The sequence below is a fragment of the Sorex araneus genome, chromosome 3 (genome assembly GCF_027595985.1).
Source record: "Sorex araneus isolate mSorAra2 chromosome 3, mSorAra2.pri, whole genome shotgun sequence".
NCBI classification, from domain to species: domain Eukaryota; kingdom Metazoa; phylum Chordata; class Mammalia; order Eulipotyphla; family Soricidae; genus Sorex; species Sorex araneus.
Window position 1 is genome coordinate 213,337,775 of NC_073304.1, and position 13,378 is coordinate 213,351,152.

Here is a 13,378-nt window from a genome sequence, read left to right on the forward strand (position 1 = left end):
TGGGGGACCCTATGGGATGCTGGGAATCGAACCCTGGTCGGCCGCGTGCAAGGCAAATGCCCTACCTGCTGTGCTATCGCTCCAGCCCCCAGGAGCTCCTTTCTGAACTCGTTGACCCAAGGGGTCTTTTGTGTGATTGGGGGGAATACACCCAGTGGTGCTCAGGGGGGAACTTCCAGCGGGAATCACTCCTGGCAGTGTCGGGGACCATGCAGTGCTGGGGACCAGGCTGCACCCGCGAGCAATCTCTCTGGTCCCTGAGGGGCCCTGGAACATGTCGGTAGAGTTGACAAGGTTCTCGCATGCAGAAAAGTGTTTGGAAGGATGAACGCGGGCCGGTCAGTTGTGGGGTCAGTGTGGATAAGCCAGGGAGCATTCAGGGAGATGCCCAGAGGGGAGAGAAAGGCGCTCGGGCTGGAGTCTGGGGAGAAGTGCCCCCACTAGACAGAGGGGGACCTCCTGGGTGTCAAGGGCCCCAGAAGCACGGGACAGAGGGCTGTGAGGAGGAAGGGCCATGAAGTCACACTCTAGAGATGCCAGTGATGGGGGGTGGCAGATGTCCATGCCTTTGGCTACCTGGTGGCCATAAGCAGCTCGATGAAGTGAGGCTGATGACAGGAGCTGGTGTGGTGGTGTGGTGTGGAGGGAAGGAAAAGCTGGGGGACACCGGCAAGAAGGGGTGATGGGGTGAGGGGGATGGGGGACGTGGTTTTCAGATGGACGAGGCTCCTTGTCACAAATATCAAGATGCAGGATCTGGTTCAAGAAAGCACCTGATGGGCTGTTGAGAGTAAAGTGGGCAGGGTACTTGCCTTGAATATGGCTGACCTGAGCTTGAGCCTCTGGACCCCTGGTGGTCCGCAAGCTTCCCCAGCAGTGATCCTCCAAAGAGCCAGGCGTGAGCCCTGAGCACCATGGGGTGTGTGCCCCTCCCAAGAAAGAAAGAAAGAAAGAAAGAAAGAAAGGAAGAAAGGAAGAAAGAAAGGAAGAAAGAAAGAGAAAAGAAAGAGAGGCTGGAGCGATAGCACAGCAGGTAGGGTGCTTGCCTTGCATGCGGCCAACCCGGGTTCGATTCCCAGCATCCCATAGGGTCCCCCAAGCACCGCCAGGAGTAATTCCTGAGTGCATGAGCCAGGAGTAACCCCTGTGCATTGCCAGGTGTGACCCAAAAAGCAGAAAAAAGCAAAGAAAAGAAAGCAAGCTGAGTGAGGGGGAGAGGCTCTCTGGGAAGGTAGGGTGGGTTGTGGGAGGCTGGTGAGCATGCCCGGAAGCCTGAGGTCATCAGAGAATAGGGCACCTACATCGAATTGGAGCAACCTGCGGTGAGGAGAAGTTCTAAACATGTGGCCGCGGGTCAGGATGGCTGAAGGTCCAAGGGATGCCAGGGTGCCCTTGTAGATAGTGGGGTCATGTGGAATTGAGGTGGGGGCAGAATGAGTGCACTGAGCCACTATCCTGGACGGGACAGACCCATAGGGGTAGGGGTGGGGGCTCCAAAGCCCAGGAGGGGGTGTCCCACCAGAGGAGGTCGTGCAGGAGTAGCTGTGCGGGGAGCCAGGCTCCAACCTGGGTTACCCGGAAGCAGAATCGCAGCCCTCCAGAGTCCTCAGGGAAGATGTCCCCTGGGGGAGCTCTTGAGAAGTGTTCAGATAGGAGAAGGGACACCAGGAGATGCCTGTGTCCATGGAGCAAAGGACAGGTGGGGAGGACTGGGCCCCCCACAGCCCCCAAGTCAGGAGTAGCCCCAGTGGGTGTGCCCCAAAACCAACCAAGTAAAAGGCTGGATGGGGCTGACCTCTAGGCCAAAGGAGGAGTCAGAGGTGTCCCTGACCACACCATACGGTTAGTCTCTGATGAGGGGGGCCTAGCCACATGGACACAGGTCTGAGAGGCACAAAGCACCCTCGTCAGGGACCTTGTTCCCACCTGCCAAGAGAGGAAACGGAGGCAGAGCCACAGAGAGGTGAAGTGATTTACTCAAGGTCAGGAAGCATAACCACTCATTAGCAAGTGATTAGTATGATTAAGTGCAAGCCGGGGCCACAGCTCTGAGCCAGTGGTCTCCTATGTGTCCAGCCCAGCCACGGAGGAGCCTCCTGCCAGGAAGATAAAGCAGTTTTCAGGTCCCTGACCCCCCACCTTGCGGGACTGGAAGGTCACAGTCCCCCAGCAGGATCAGAGCCTGAGGGTGGAGGCACATTTGGCGGGAGAACACTGACCACGGGAACCCCCAGGGTAAGGCACCCAGCCTTGCCCCTCCCATCTAGCAGACTCCCATATGAGCCTCCAGGAGGGGTGAGGTTTTCCCAGGGGTGCGGTTGACTGAGATGGAATTGTTAGCCAGCTTGGGAGAGAGGAAGGGGGTGGGGTGGGGCCAGATTTAAAGTGATTGAGTAAAGCAGTTGTGGGTGGGGGCTGTGGGGGCCCCAAAACTGCACTCCAGTAGCAGGCTTGCAGGCCCTGCCCAATTCTGAACTCCCCGAGGCTGGGGCCCAGGAATTGCTGGACCCCTCCCAGACCAGACCAGCACTTTATTCACAGCAGTCAGTCAGTCAATATTTGCGAATGAAATTGGGGAACTGAGAGCTGCACGCCAGATGCCGGAGAGCTCCAGCCCCACCACGCTGTGATCTGGAACAAACCACTTAGCGGCTCTGAGCCGCTTTCCTGCCCATAAACTGGCCCCTGAGCCAAGGGTCTTGCGTTTGAGCTCGGCTGCCTCATTGGAAGTCTTCACCCAGTTTTGAACAAGAGGCCTCGCCTTTTCATTCTGCACCGGGGCCCCCTAAATAATGCCACCCATGCTGGGTGGGAGTAATATTATGTGCCTCGGAGGGCTGTTGCAAGGATTAAATGAAGCAATCTGTCTGAAGTGTTTTGCAGTAAGGAGTGCGCAATAAAGAGGAACAATTGTCTATTGTTCCTTACTTTGAGCTCGTCCTCAGGACCCTGTATGATGAATGAATGAATGAATGAATGAATGAATGAATGAATGATGATCCACGGAGTGAGAGCCTGGACAAGGATCTGGAAGAGAAGGGGCTGGACGAAAAACGGGAACAATCGATTTGGGGACCCCCACACGGTGGAGCGGTCATTTCCACGGCGGCCGGAGGTTTGCACTGCGGTCCACACAGGTCGCCACGCCCCGCAAACAGTCTGAGCTGAGGACAGGGGTTCCAGTCTTTATTACGGGGGCGTACTCGCTCCCAAACAGTTCTGAGTGTCCAGCTCCAGCAGACGGGAGGGATGGACCATACCTCGCGGAGAGTCTGAGCTAGCTGCGGGGCGGGGCTTCGTGAGTCCCTGATTCCAGGGGCATGTCCTGGAGATCCGCCCCCTGGGTGCCTGCCCCGCCCCCTAGGGGGCGTGACCCGGCGGCGGGTCGCGCTTCGGGGCGGAGTCTCCTGTATCTTGATATCCGGGGGCGTGTCCTGAGTGAGTCCCTGTCCCCTGGACGGAGCTCTGCCTCCCCTAGTAGGTGTGGCCCAGCGGCGAGGCGCGCTCCCGGGCGGAGTCTCACGAATCTCAGCTTCCAGGGGGCGTGTCCTGAATGAGGCCACGCCCCAAATGCCCCTTCCCCCGAGTGGGCGTGGCTGGGGCGGAGTCTCGTGCGCGGGTGCCAGCTGGCCCCGACGGGGCGAGCTCAGAGGAAAGGGTTGGTGCCGGCCTGTGGGGGCGGCTGCAGCGGGCCCCCCGAGCCCGACAGCGGCACGAGAGGCTGCGGCAGGCTCCCGGGTGCCGGCGTGAAGGCGCCGGCCTGAGGGAAGACGCTGACCGAGGCGGGGAGCATCACGCCGGCTGGCACACTGCTGAGTGGGAGGGGCAGGGAGGCGCTGTAGGTCATAGAGCCCAAGGGTGCCCCTAGTGGTCCGCTGGTCGCCATGCCCAGCGCCGGCGACCCGGTGCGCATCTGGTTCAAGGTTGGCCGGCCAGGCTCGCCCGCGCCGAAGGGGTTGGTGGGGGACGGAGCGCTGAGACCTGCGAAACGGGAGTAGACGAGTGGGGCTTGCAGTGCAGTTGAGCCCGCCCGGGAACCCAACCCTAAATGGGGCGGGGGTGCAAGATCTGGGGTTAGAGGGGCTCTTAGAAATATGGGCCTGGGCTCAGAATGAAGACAGCAAGCTGTGGCGAGAGCACTACTGCAGGGATGAAGGATGACCTACCTGTCAAGAAGGGGTTCCGGGTCTTTGCAGCCTGGGGTGCCTTGACTAATGAATCAAGGTTAACCAGGGAAGAGGCCGAGGGGCCCAGGAAGGACTCCGGCGTCGGGCAGGCTCTGGCCTCCTTGCTGGGCTGGGGCAGTGCATCCCCCATCGCGCCCAGGTCAAAGGTATCTGGCTCCTTCGCGCCATTTTGCTTGGAACTGGGGATGGGGTCTCCAAACAAATCCAGCTCTGCAAAAGACCCGGGGGGCGGAGCTCACTGGCCGGGGAAGGAGGGCAGGGTCACAGGTGTGGGCGGGCCCCTCATTGCCCGGAGCTCCCTCATCACCTGCCTCCTGCTTACCCACAGGGCTGCCGGACTTCTGCGGAGAGGGCAGTGCCTGGGCATACTCCAGCCCCTCCTTGGTTTCTGTGGATCCCGCAGGCTTGGCAAATGGGTCAAAGGCCGAGGCACCACCTAGAGCTGACCAAGGAGGAGAGGAGAGAATGGGCTGATTAAAGGACCAGCGAGGGCTGAGCCCCTGCCCGGGCACGTGGCCCCCTGAACACACGGGCTCTGGTGCCTCCGGGTCCTCCACTTACCAGGTGAGTTGGAGGTCTCCCTGGCGGGCCCCCACGGGTCAGCCCCGGCATTGAGCTTATGGTGGGGGGAGCTCTGTGCCCAGGGGTCTGTGGCGGGGGGTGCAGCAGGCAGCGCTGGGGTCCGGCCCCAGGGCTCAGAGGAGGAGAGGGTGTGAGGGCCGTCCCAGGGCTGACTTCGGGATAGAGCACTCCCGGAGGGGACAGGAGACCAAGGATCTGCAGAGGGCCCCCAGGAGGAGCCGCTGGGCTCCGCGCTCTGCCTGAGACCTGAAGTGGGGACAGCACAGACGTCACCCCAAGCCCACAGAACCACAGAAACTTCCTGCAGAAAATGCTGCCGCCCCTGAACGGAACGGTTTTCTACCCACAGACACAGAGTCGCAAATAGTGGAGGGCTGGAAGCTGCCCACCTTCACCCCCACTGGGAAGCAGCCAGGAAGCTCCCGCAGGCTGGGGCCCGTATCCAGCCTGTGATCATGGCCTGGACAGCAAGCAGGCCACCTTCCTGGTGGTTTCGGGGGCGGGGGTCAAGCTGCGAGAACAGTGGGCCTCCCCATGAGCCGGACGCCCCAGATGCCCCCCCCACCCCCGCCACTCCTCACTCTCTCCTGGGTCTGTGAGGAAACTGGGCTCAGAGATGGCCTGGGACAGGGGCTGTGGGAGGGCCCAGCGGGGCTGGGTGCAGCACTCTCACCTGGGATGTCCCAGGGGTCAGCAGAGCAGTGCGTGGAAGCCGGGGCCGCTGTGAAGACGTCAGCCAAGTCCAGGATGGAAGACTGGAGGGCAGAGGCAGAGGTGGGCAGGGCGCGGAGGGAGGGTGGGTTACCGCAGCATGGACCCCCCCCCAAACGCAGCTCCTCCTCTCCTGAATTCCTTCCACAAACGTCTCGAATGACCCCTCACCTCCGAATGGTGCTTTCCAGGTTACAAGTGCTTCTTTTTTTTTTTTTTTTTTTGCTTTTTGGGTCACACCCAGCGATGCTCAGGGGTTACTCCTGGCTTTGCACTCAGGAATTACTCCTGGCGGTGCTTGGGGAACCATATGGGATGCTGGGGATCGAACCCGGGTTGGCCACGTGCAAGGCAAACGCCCTACCCGCTGTGCTATTGCTCCGGCCCCACAAGTGCTTCTTCATCGTCCACCCAGGGCCTGGTTTTCACAACCCGGGGAGACGGCGAGGCTGTGTAGGTGTCTCCCGGGGCCCCATGAGCGGAAGCGAGCCACATACCTCGGCTGCTGTCCACGGCCCCGGTGGATGTGAACCCCGGGAAAATGTGGGTAATTCTGGGGGTGGCCTTGCCCCCTACTGTGAGAGCACGGGCGAGCCCCACTTCATGTGGGGCGGCACCCCATCAGAACCTCCTTGGGGGAACCCATCACCCAGGGGTTGTGTGGCCGTGCAGAAGCCGGGGAGGACTGGGGCAGAACGTTGGCACTCGAGGTGCCACTCTGAGTCAGGTGTTCCGGCCCTAACTGCCAGGGCCCACCCCCATTCATCTTCGCATTGCACTCTCCTGGGATGTCAGGGGGCTGGGAGTGTCCCCCCCCCTCCCGTTGGTGGTCCAACCCAAGTCAGGGAGTTAGCGGCGGCCAAGGCAGAGCCTGATCCAGGGGTTTCCGATCAAGCTCCCCTGCACCCCACTTTGCTGTGGGCACCATTGCAGAAGGGGAGGGTGGCGCTTGTGCCCCTTGTTTTCACTGGACACACACTGCAGTGGTGCCGCCCGACCTGACGCTCTTCACCCTGGTAACCTGCTTCTTCAGCTCCCCGGACAGAGTCCCCGCACCCCAGTTCCCCCTACCTGGCTGTTTTTCAGCTTCTCCTCCTCCTCCTTGCTTTCATCCCTCTCGGGCTCTCTGTCCCGTCGCCGGTGGGCCGTGGCCCCGGCACCATTGGCCATGGGGGAGTCCTCCGCCCGCCAGGACCTCACCTCCTGCAGAAGGGGATGATGGCAGCAAGTGGGAGGGGCCCAGGCTGGGCTCGAGGGGGCCTGAGTTGCCGTCAGGAGTGCGGGGGAGGGCGGGCGGGCAGTGAGAGGTGAGGGCCGAGGACGCAGAGGAGCTTGGTTAGTGCCCAAGCAGCAGCTCCGGCAGCACCTGTCCTGTCACCAACACCTGCACCAGCGCCTGCCCCGTCACCAGCACCTGCATCAGCACCGGCGCCAACACCTGCACAGCTCAGGGGCCCCGGCCACTACCTTCTCATGCTCCTGCCGGCTCAGGCGCAGGGCCAGCTGCAGCTGCAGGTCTTCATCCCTGTGGGAGACGGGGGGGACGGGCTGCCGGGGTGGGGGGCGGGGGGAGAAAGGGGTGAACTGGGCCCAGAGCGTCACTCCCACTCCTGGACAGCAGTGTGTGGGGCGCTTCTCCCTGTGGGCTTGTGAGATGCCATTTGAAAAGCAAGACTGAATCAGGGACACGCCATGCACGGTGGTGCACGTGCCTGGCACCTCATGCTCCAGAGCACTGCTGGGGGAGCCCCCCCCACGACCACAATAAAGATGATCTTTTAAGGAAAATCCAGCTTGATCCTTGTTTTCTGGGGAGGACCCCGAACGTGCCCCCAACCCGGTTCCGTGAGGCCCAGAGAGTTGCCGCCCAGGCTGCGTGGAGCCACGGAGGGGGTGGCAGAGAGGACAGTTACTGGGCGACCACTGCTGCCTCTGCGAGGGACGGCTGATGGGGACCCAGCACTCCAGTGTCGCCTGGCGCATGTTGGCGTGTTTGCCCACACCCAGGACACTAGGTAGTGGCCTAGAAGACACACCCCGTCCCCCCTACTGCCCACGCACTGCCCTTTCCAGGCCCACGCTGAGAAGCCTGGAGGGGCAGCAGAGGGGGCACAGACAGCACCCAGGCTGTCTGAGGTGGACGGGGGCTTTGCAGTCAGAGAAAGGGCTGTGGGGTGTCTGTCGGCCCCCCAGCCCACCCTGCCCGGCCGGGCCTGACCTTCTCGGCCTCCTCTCGGCTCATGGCCAGAGCCAGCTGCAGCTGCAGCTCCTCTTCCCCGGATGTCTGCGGCCGCGCCTGCTCCAGGTCCGACGTGTAGCGGGGGGAGGAGGAGGAGGCTGCAGAGACAGGGCCGTCGTATGAACACCTGGGTGCCCGCTGTGCCCCCGCGAAACACCCCAGAAAGACAAGGCTCAGAGCGTGGGCCCAGGCTGCGGGCAGGTTCTCTGCAGGCTTTGCTATCCCACCCCCCGGAGGACCCCCAGGTGCTCCACAGATGAGCTCCAGGAGGGCCCCGCCAGTACCCTGCAGAAGGACGGGAACCCAAGTCCCTCACTCCAGCTGCTGGGCACCTCAGTCCCCACCTCCCAGACGGTCCGGCTTAGGCCAAGCGGGGTGGGAGGGAGAGAGGGTCCCGTCGCTCAGGCCCAGCTCCGAGGCGCAGCTTTCCGAGAGCAGCTGGCCAAGGGCAGCTCCACAGCCTTGAGTGGGCCCAGCGACCAACAGAGGCTGCTGGCCCTGGTGGGCCGAGCCAGCCCTCCCCCCACCCGGCGTGGGTCATGAGACCGTCTCACAGTGCCCGTCTCAGGAGCGCATCTAATCAGGGACGCCCACCACTGTGGGGAGGAGCCCCCGGAGCTGCTATTCTCCCAGTGTCCTCAAGCAGGGGCCGCCTCAGCCTCCAATCTCCACACTGAACAACTGAGCTGGGGGTGCTGGCAGAGGGCACCTGCTCGGCGTGTGCGTTTGTGCTCGATCCCTGACACTGCGTAGTCCCAGCGCAAGTGGGAGTGACCACTGCCACCCCACCCCGCCCCAGCACTGAGCCAGGAGTAGCCCTGGTTCTGATCACTGCCAGGGGTGACCCCAAATCAACAAACCAAACAATGAAGTTCGAGAGCATTAACCCTGCCTTATGGGTGAGGGTACTGCGTGTGGGTGGGGGGGCACGTAATGGGGTCCTGGTCACCTAGCTTGAAAGGCCAGCATAAGGACTGGCCCACACACCCAAGCTATATTTCTGTCACCCACTGTCCTACCCAAAAGCCTATTAAAAGGAATTACAGGGAGCCAGAGCGATAGTATAGCCGGGAGGGCGCTTGCCTTGCACGCAGCTGATCTGGGTTCAATCTCCGCCACCCCATATGGCCCCCAAGCCTGCTAGGAGTGACCCCTGAGCACAGAGCCAGGAGTAAACCTAGAACACTGCTGGGTGTGGCTCCCCCTCCCTCCCCAAAGTAACTGCAGTCAAATTACTGAGTACTACCACAAGTACCTGGAATCACAAGTACTGAGTACCATCATGAGCAGCAAGAATAACAATTATTCAGTATCATCAGCAATACTATGCCAGGAGTACCAGGAATCATGAGTATCATCATGAGTACCAGAAATTACAAGTACCAAGTACCATCATGAATACCCTCATGACTACCGAGTATCACAAGCACCAAGTACCAGGACACATGAGTACTGACTACCACCACAAGTACCGAATACCATCGTTGAGTACCATCACAAGTACCAGGAATCACAAGTATCAAGTACCATTACGAGTACCAGGACTCTCGAGTACCGAGTACCATCACGGATACTGAGTGCCATCACAAGAATCAGGAGTCACAGTGCCTGGACACCGTGGACGGCCTGTACCTGGAGAGTTACATCCCGGCCACCACCCCGACCTCCCTCTGAGGCCGCCCCCTTCTCCGGTGTCCCAGACTGCACCCCGAGATCCCACTCACAGTTGTAGGACGATGGGGAGCCCCGAGTGCGGCCGCAGTCGTCCCCGTGGCGGCGGCTGAAGCCCAGCTGCCCGCTGCCGATGCCCACGCCCTCCAGGGCCATGCGCTCCTTGGTCTTGAGGGCGTGCATCCGCTCCTGGCGGAGCCGCTCCTCGTCCTTGAGCAGGGCCATCACCTGCTTGACCTTCTCGCGCACGTTGACGCCCTGGTCCTTGCCGTCGCGGTCGATGTGCTGGAAGTCCTTGAGCGTCTGGATGGTGTAGAGGTTCTCGCGGCACTGCTGGGCCACGCGCTCCGAGCCCGTCTTGAGCAGGTAGTCGAGCAGCGTCAGCGCCTTGTACACGTGCCGCCAGTTCTTGCCACTGTCGTTGAGCCGCCGCCACAGCATGCCCATGACCTCGGCGAAGGCCACCGTGTTGAAGGTCAGGTCGGCGATCTCCGACATGAGCGAGCTGGGCGGCCCCCACGGGTCATTGCTGGTGGCCTCGCGCACCTTGATCTCCGCCTCCGAGTAGTTGTGCACGAGGTTCTTCACCTGGCGCCGCAGGGCCGACGTCGTCATGGCCGGGGACTTGGACATGGGCAGCCCCTGCCCCAGCCGGAGGCGGAGGGCCGAGGGCCACCGAGGTGAGGTCGCCGGCTCCACAGAGGGGCCGCTGTGAGCTTAGCAGGGCGACTGCGTCCCTGGGTCCCGCATGGGTCTAAGGAAGAGAGGGGGTCCGGAGCTGAGAGGCCGTGGGAAGTGGGGGGGCTGTCCCCTGGCTGACCACTCACTCCCCCACTAGCAGCCAGGTTGGGGGTTTCCTGCACCCTGGTCTCCCTCCAGGAGCAGGCACCTGTTTGTATTTTCTGATTTATTCCTTCCCCACAGGCCCCTGGAGTGAGGCCCTTTTAGTTTCTCACACAGGAGGCCAGAATATGGTCCTGATTTCCATGGGGGTGGGGTGGGGTCCAAGATCACAGAGCAGGAATGGGGGAGGGGCGCAGGATTAACCCAGGATTGACCTCCCATGTGCGGGTTCTTGTCAAGAGACCCAAGTGGGCTCCCCAGAAAAGCCTATTTACCTCACCTCTTCCATTTCTGCCAGCATCTCGCCTGACACCTGACCTCACTTTGGCCTCTCTTCTGGTATTGCGAATTTGTGTCGTTTGAGCAACTTAACTCCTATGTCCTCGGCCTCCACTGAGGCAGGGACTGGGCCAGCCACAGAACACCGGTCTATGTCCAGATAGTCATGATCTAGCAGAACCTAGGAAGTCCCAAGCTAGGGAAATCAGAGAAGACTTCCTGGAGGAAGCGATGACTGAACTGAGTTGTGAGATCCCAAGGGAAGGGTGAGGGGGAAGCAAGCTGGCAAGGTGAGGCAGGGTTCAGAGGGAATATTGGACACCAGAGGAGAAAAAAAAAAGCAACATTGGTGGGAAGTCGCTACCCCCTTCCCCATTGTACATCCGTGAGCACTGGGGCCAGAGCGGGGACGTGGCTCAGTCACACACACAACGTGTAGGAGGCAGAGACAAGAGAAACACCCAAGCCTCAGAGGACTAACCCAATACTTATTGCGCGTGTCACTGGTTTTGTAACTAATTCACCTGACGACTGCCGGGTCTCCGTCCCACCTTTGCAGTCAGGGCGCTTGCTGGGGGTAAAGCCAGTCTGGGCTCCCCAAAGCCACGGGGCTCTGGGCATATGCCGGGTCCCGGGCAGCAGCGAAGGGAGGATTGGGGCCCGCGTACTGCCCTCAGCACCACGCCGTTGGCCGAAAGCCACCTCAGCCCCCAGACAGACGTGCCCCTGAAACCCTCCTAGCATCTCCGTGACCTGGGCACACACACCCTGGGGTGCCCTGCAGACCGGGGTGCTGGTCCTGCTCCCCTCACCCCCACCCCGCACCCCAGCCCTGCACCTGAGTTCAGTTCAAAGGGGCCCTTGAGGCGGGTTTCATAGGGCCCCCGGGCAGGCAGGTACCTAAGAGCTTGAGGAAGAGGAGGGGGAGCCCCCGCTCCCAAGGGGAGCCCCCAGGTGGGCTGCAGGGGGCGGCTGGGAGTGCTGCCTACCTGCTCTCTGGGGCTGTCCGCCTGTCCGTCCGTCTGTCCAGCAGAGGCAGGCCTTCTGTGGGGTGCCCTGCCAGCCCGGGTTTAATTCCTGCCCTCCCCCTCACGGGTGACTCAGAGCGGGCTTCACCTCCCCAGCCAGTGGGCTGGCGGGTGGCAAGAGTCAAGATGAGAAATAATTGTGCCTGGCCCACGCCCCTCCGGGTGCTGGCCACTGAAACCAGCAGAACCAGTCGGGCATCCGGACTCCCTGGCCGGCCCAGCTCTCCTGCCCAGCCTGCCTGACCTTTCCTGGGAGTGGGGGGCGGGAATCGACTGGGGATTCCTCACAGCGGTGCCCCTCTGCCAGGAGCAGGGGAGAGGAGGGTCCTACAGGCCAGGCAGTGCCTGAGACCTCCCTGCCCTGAAGTTTGAGGGGGGACCCGCAGGGAGGGAGGGAGGGAGGGGTGGGGGAGACCCAGCGAGCAGGAGGGGAAGGAGGCGGCCACAAAGGAGAGGGAGCTGCTGGCACACTGCCCGCCGGTTACAGGCAGAGGGTTTTATCGAACACAATATGCCCAGAATAAAAGCCAGTGAAACCGAAACCCCATGGCCCGCCGATAAGGCGCAGCGCAGCGGCCGCCGGCAGCCCCGCAGGGGTGGAATTACTGCAGTGACCTTGAGCCGGACCCTGTCAGGTGGAGGCAAGGACACCCAGCGGCCAGGGCCCCCGGAGGCCTGCTCAGAGCTGGGGGGTGGGGTGGGGGGGGGAGAGCAGAGAGGAAGGGTGTGGGGGGAGGGAAGGGAGACAGGCCACTGGGTACCGGGGTACCAGCTCAGCTCTCGCCCAGGGTCCCAAGGAGAACTTTATAGGGCGCCCTGGCAGCTCTCTGCGGGGACAGGGTGGGGGTGGCTAGGACTGGGGACCTGGGGGGACTAAGGCATCTCCAGAGTGGAGGTTCAGAGAGAGGGAAGGAAGCCAGACTCTAGGACCTCAGTCTGCAGGGCGGCCCACTCCCCACCGTCCCAGGAGAGGTGTGTGGGAGGCGGGGACGGGGTGCTGGGAGGACGGTGCAGCCCTAGCCTAAGAAGTGAAAGTGCTGAGGGTACTGGCGCGGGGTCGAAGGAGGAGGGGCAGCGGGGAGTGACCCTAGGTCCCCTTTCTGGGGGGCTTCAGAGAGGGAGGGGAGGGGGCACCAAGCATCCAGGCTGGCTCCGTTTGGAAGCGGCTGCCTGGCCCCGGAGCCCCGCGGGAGAGTCTGTCCCAAGGCTGCCCGCCGCCCGCGCCCCCCGCGCGGGAGCCCAGAGCCCACGCCCAGCGCCCGCGCCTGCGCCCAGGCCCCGCGCCCCCGCCCTGCCGGGAGGAGCCCTCTTACCTGGGGTGCCGGCGCCCTTGGCCCCAGCCCCGGCACCGGGACCACGAGCCGCCTCCGCAGTGACCCTGAGCGCCAGGGGGACGGCACAGCCTGGGCAGTGCGCCCAGAGCCATCCACCAGAGACCCCCGCGCGCGCGGGCGGAGACCCTCCTTCTCGGGAGGGGCAGCCCCCCTGCAAGGGCGCGGCCGGGTCCCCGGTGGGGGGGGGGCTGCGTCCAGGGCCCCTGGCTCTGGCTCCGCTGCCCTCTGAGCTGCCCCCTGTGGCAGCACGGGGCGGGCGAGGAAAGTTGCTGGGCTGGCCGGGCAGGTCCGCCTCAGCGGTAACAGGACCCGGGAGGGACGCACAGCAGTTAACCCCTTCCTGCTGGCTGCGCTTAGCCCCGGGAGAGCGCCTGGGACTGCAGGATGCACGCCAAACTAGGAACCCACCTCACCCTGCCGGGGGTGTTAACCCTTCCTCTGCCCACTCCGTAAGAAATAGGTGGGGACCATGCACACCAGCTCTCGCGTGCCTCCCCCTGCAGT

General features: G+C 62.6%; 1 protein-coding gene across 3 annotated transcripts; it reads right to left on the bottom strand.

The window, feature by feature from the left end:
- Window positions 1–1,954: 1,954 nt before the first annotated feature.
- On the bottom strand, window positions 1,955–13,375 carry EPN3 (epsin 3). 3 transcript variants are annotated; one of them, XM_055132985.1, is made up of 10 exons: window positions 12,854–13,375; window positions 9,444–10,144; window positions 7,699–7,817; window positions 6,948–7,028; window positions 6,552–6,683; window positions 5,443–5,524; window positions 4,749–5,015; window positions 4,510–4,629; window positions 4,167–4,397; window positions 1,955–3,981 (listed from the first exon to the last, which is right to left on the bottom strand). In XM_055132985.1, exons 2-10 carry the CDS (start codon window positions 10,021–10,023, stop codon window positions 3,647–3,649), a joined length of 1,947 nt encoding a protein of 648 aa, XP_054988960.1. In that variant the 5' UTR covers window positions 10,024–10,144; window positions 12,854–13,375; the 3' UTR covers window positions 1,955–3,646. The 3 variants fall into 3 exon arrangements, with proteins under 3 accessions (XP_054988960.1, XP_054988958.1, XP_054988959.1); XM_055132983.1 differs by lacking the exon at window positions 6,948–7,028 and having other exon boundaries at window positions 12,854–13,372; XM_055132984.1 differs by lacking the exons at window positions 6,948–7,028; window positions 12,854–13,375 and adding an exon at window positions 11,502–11,758.
- Window positions 13,376–13,378: the final 3 nt, after the last annotated feature.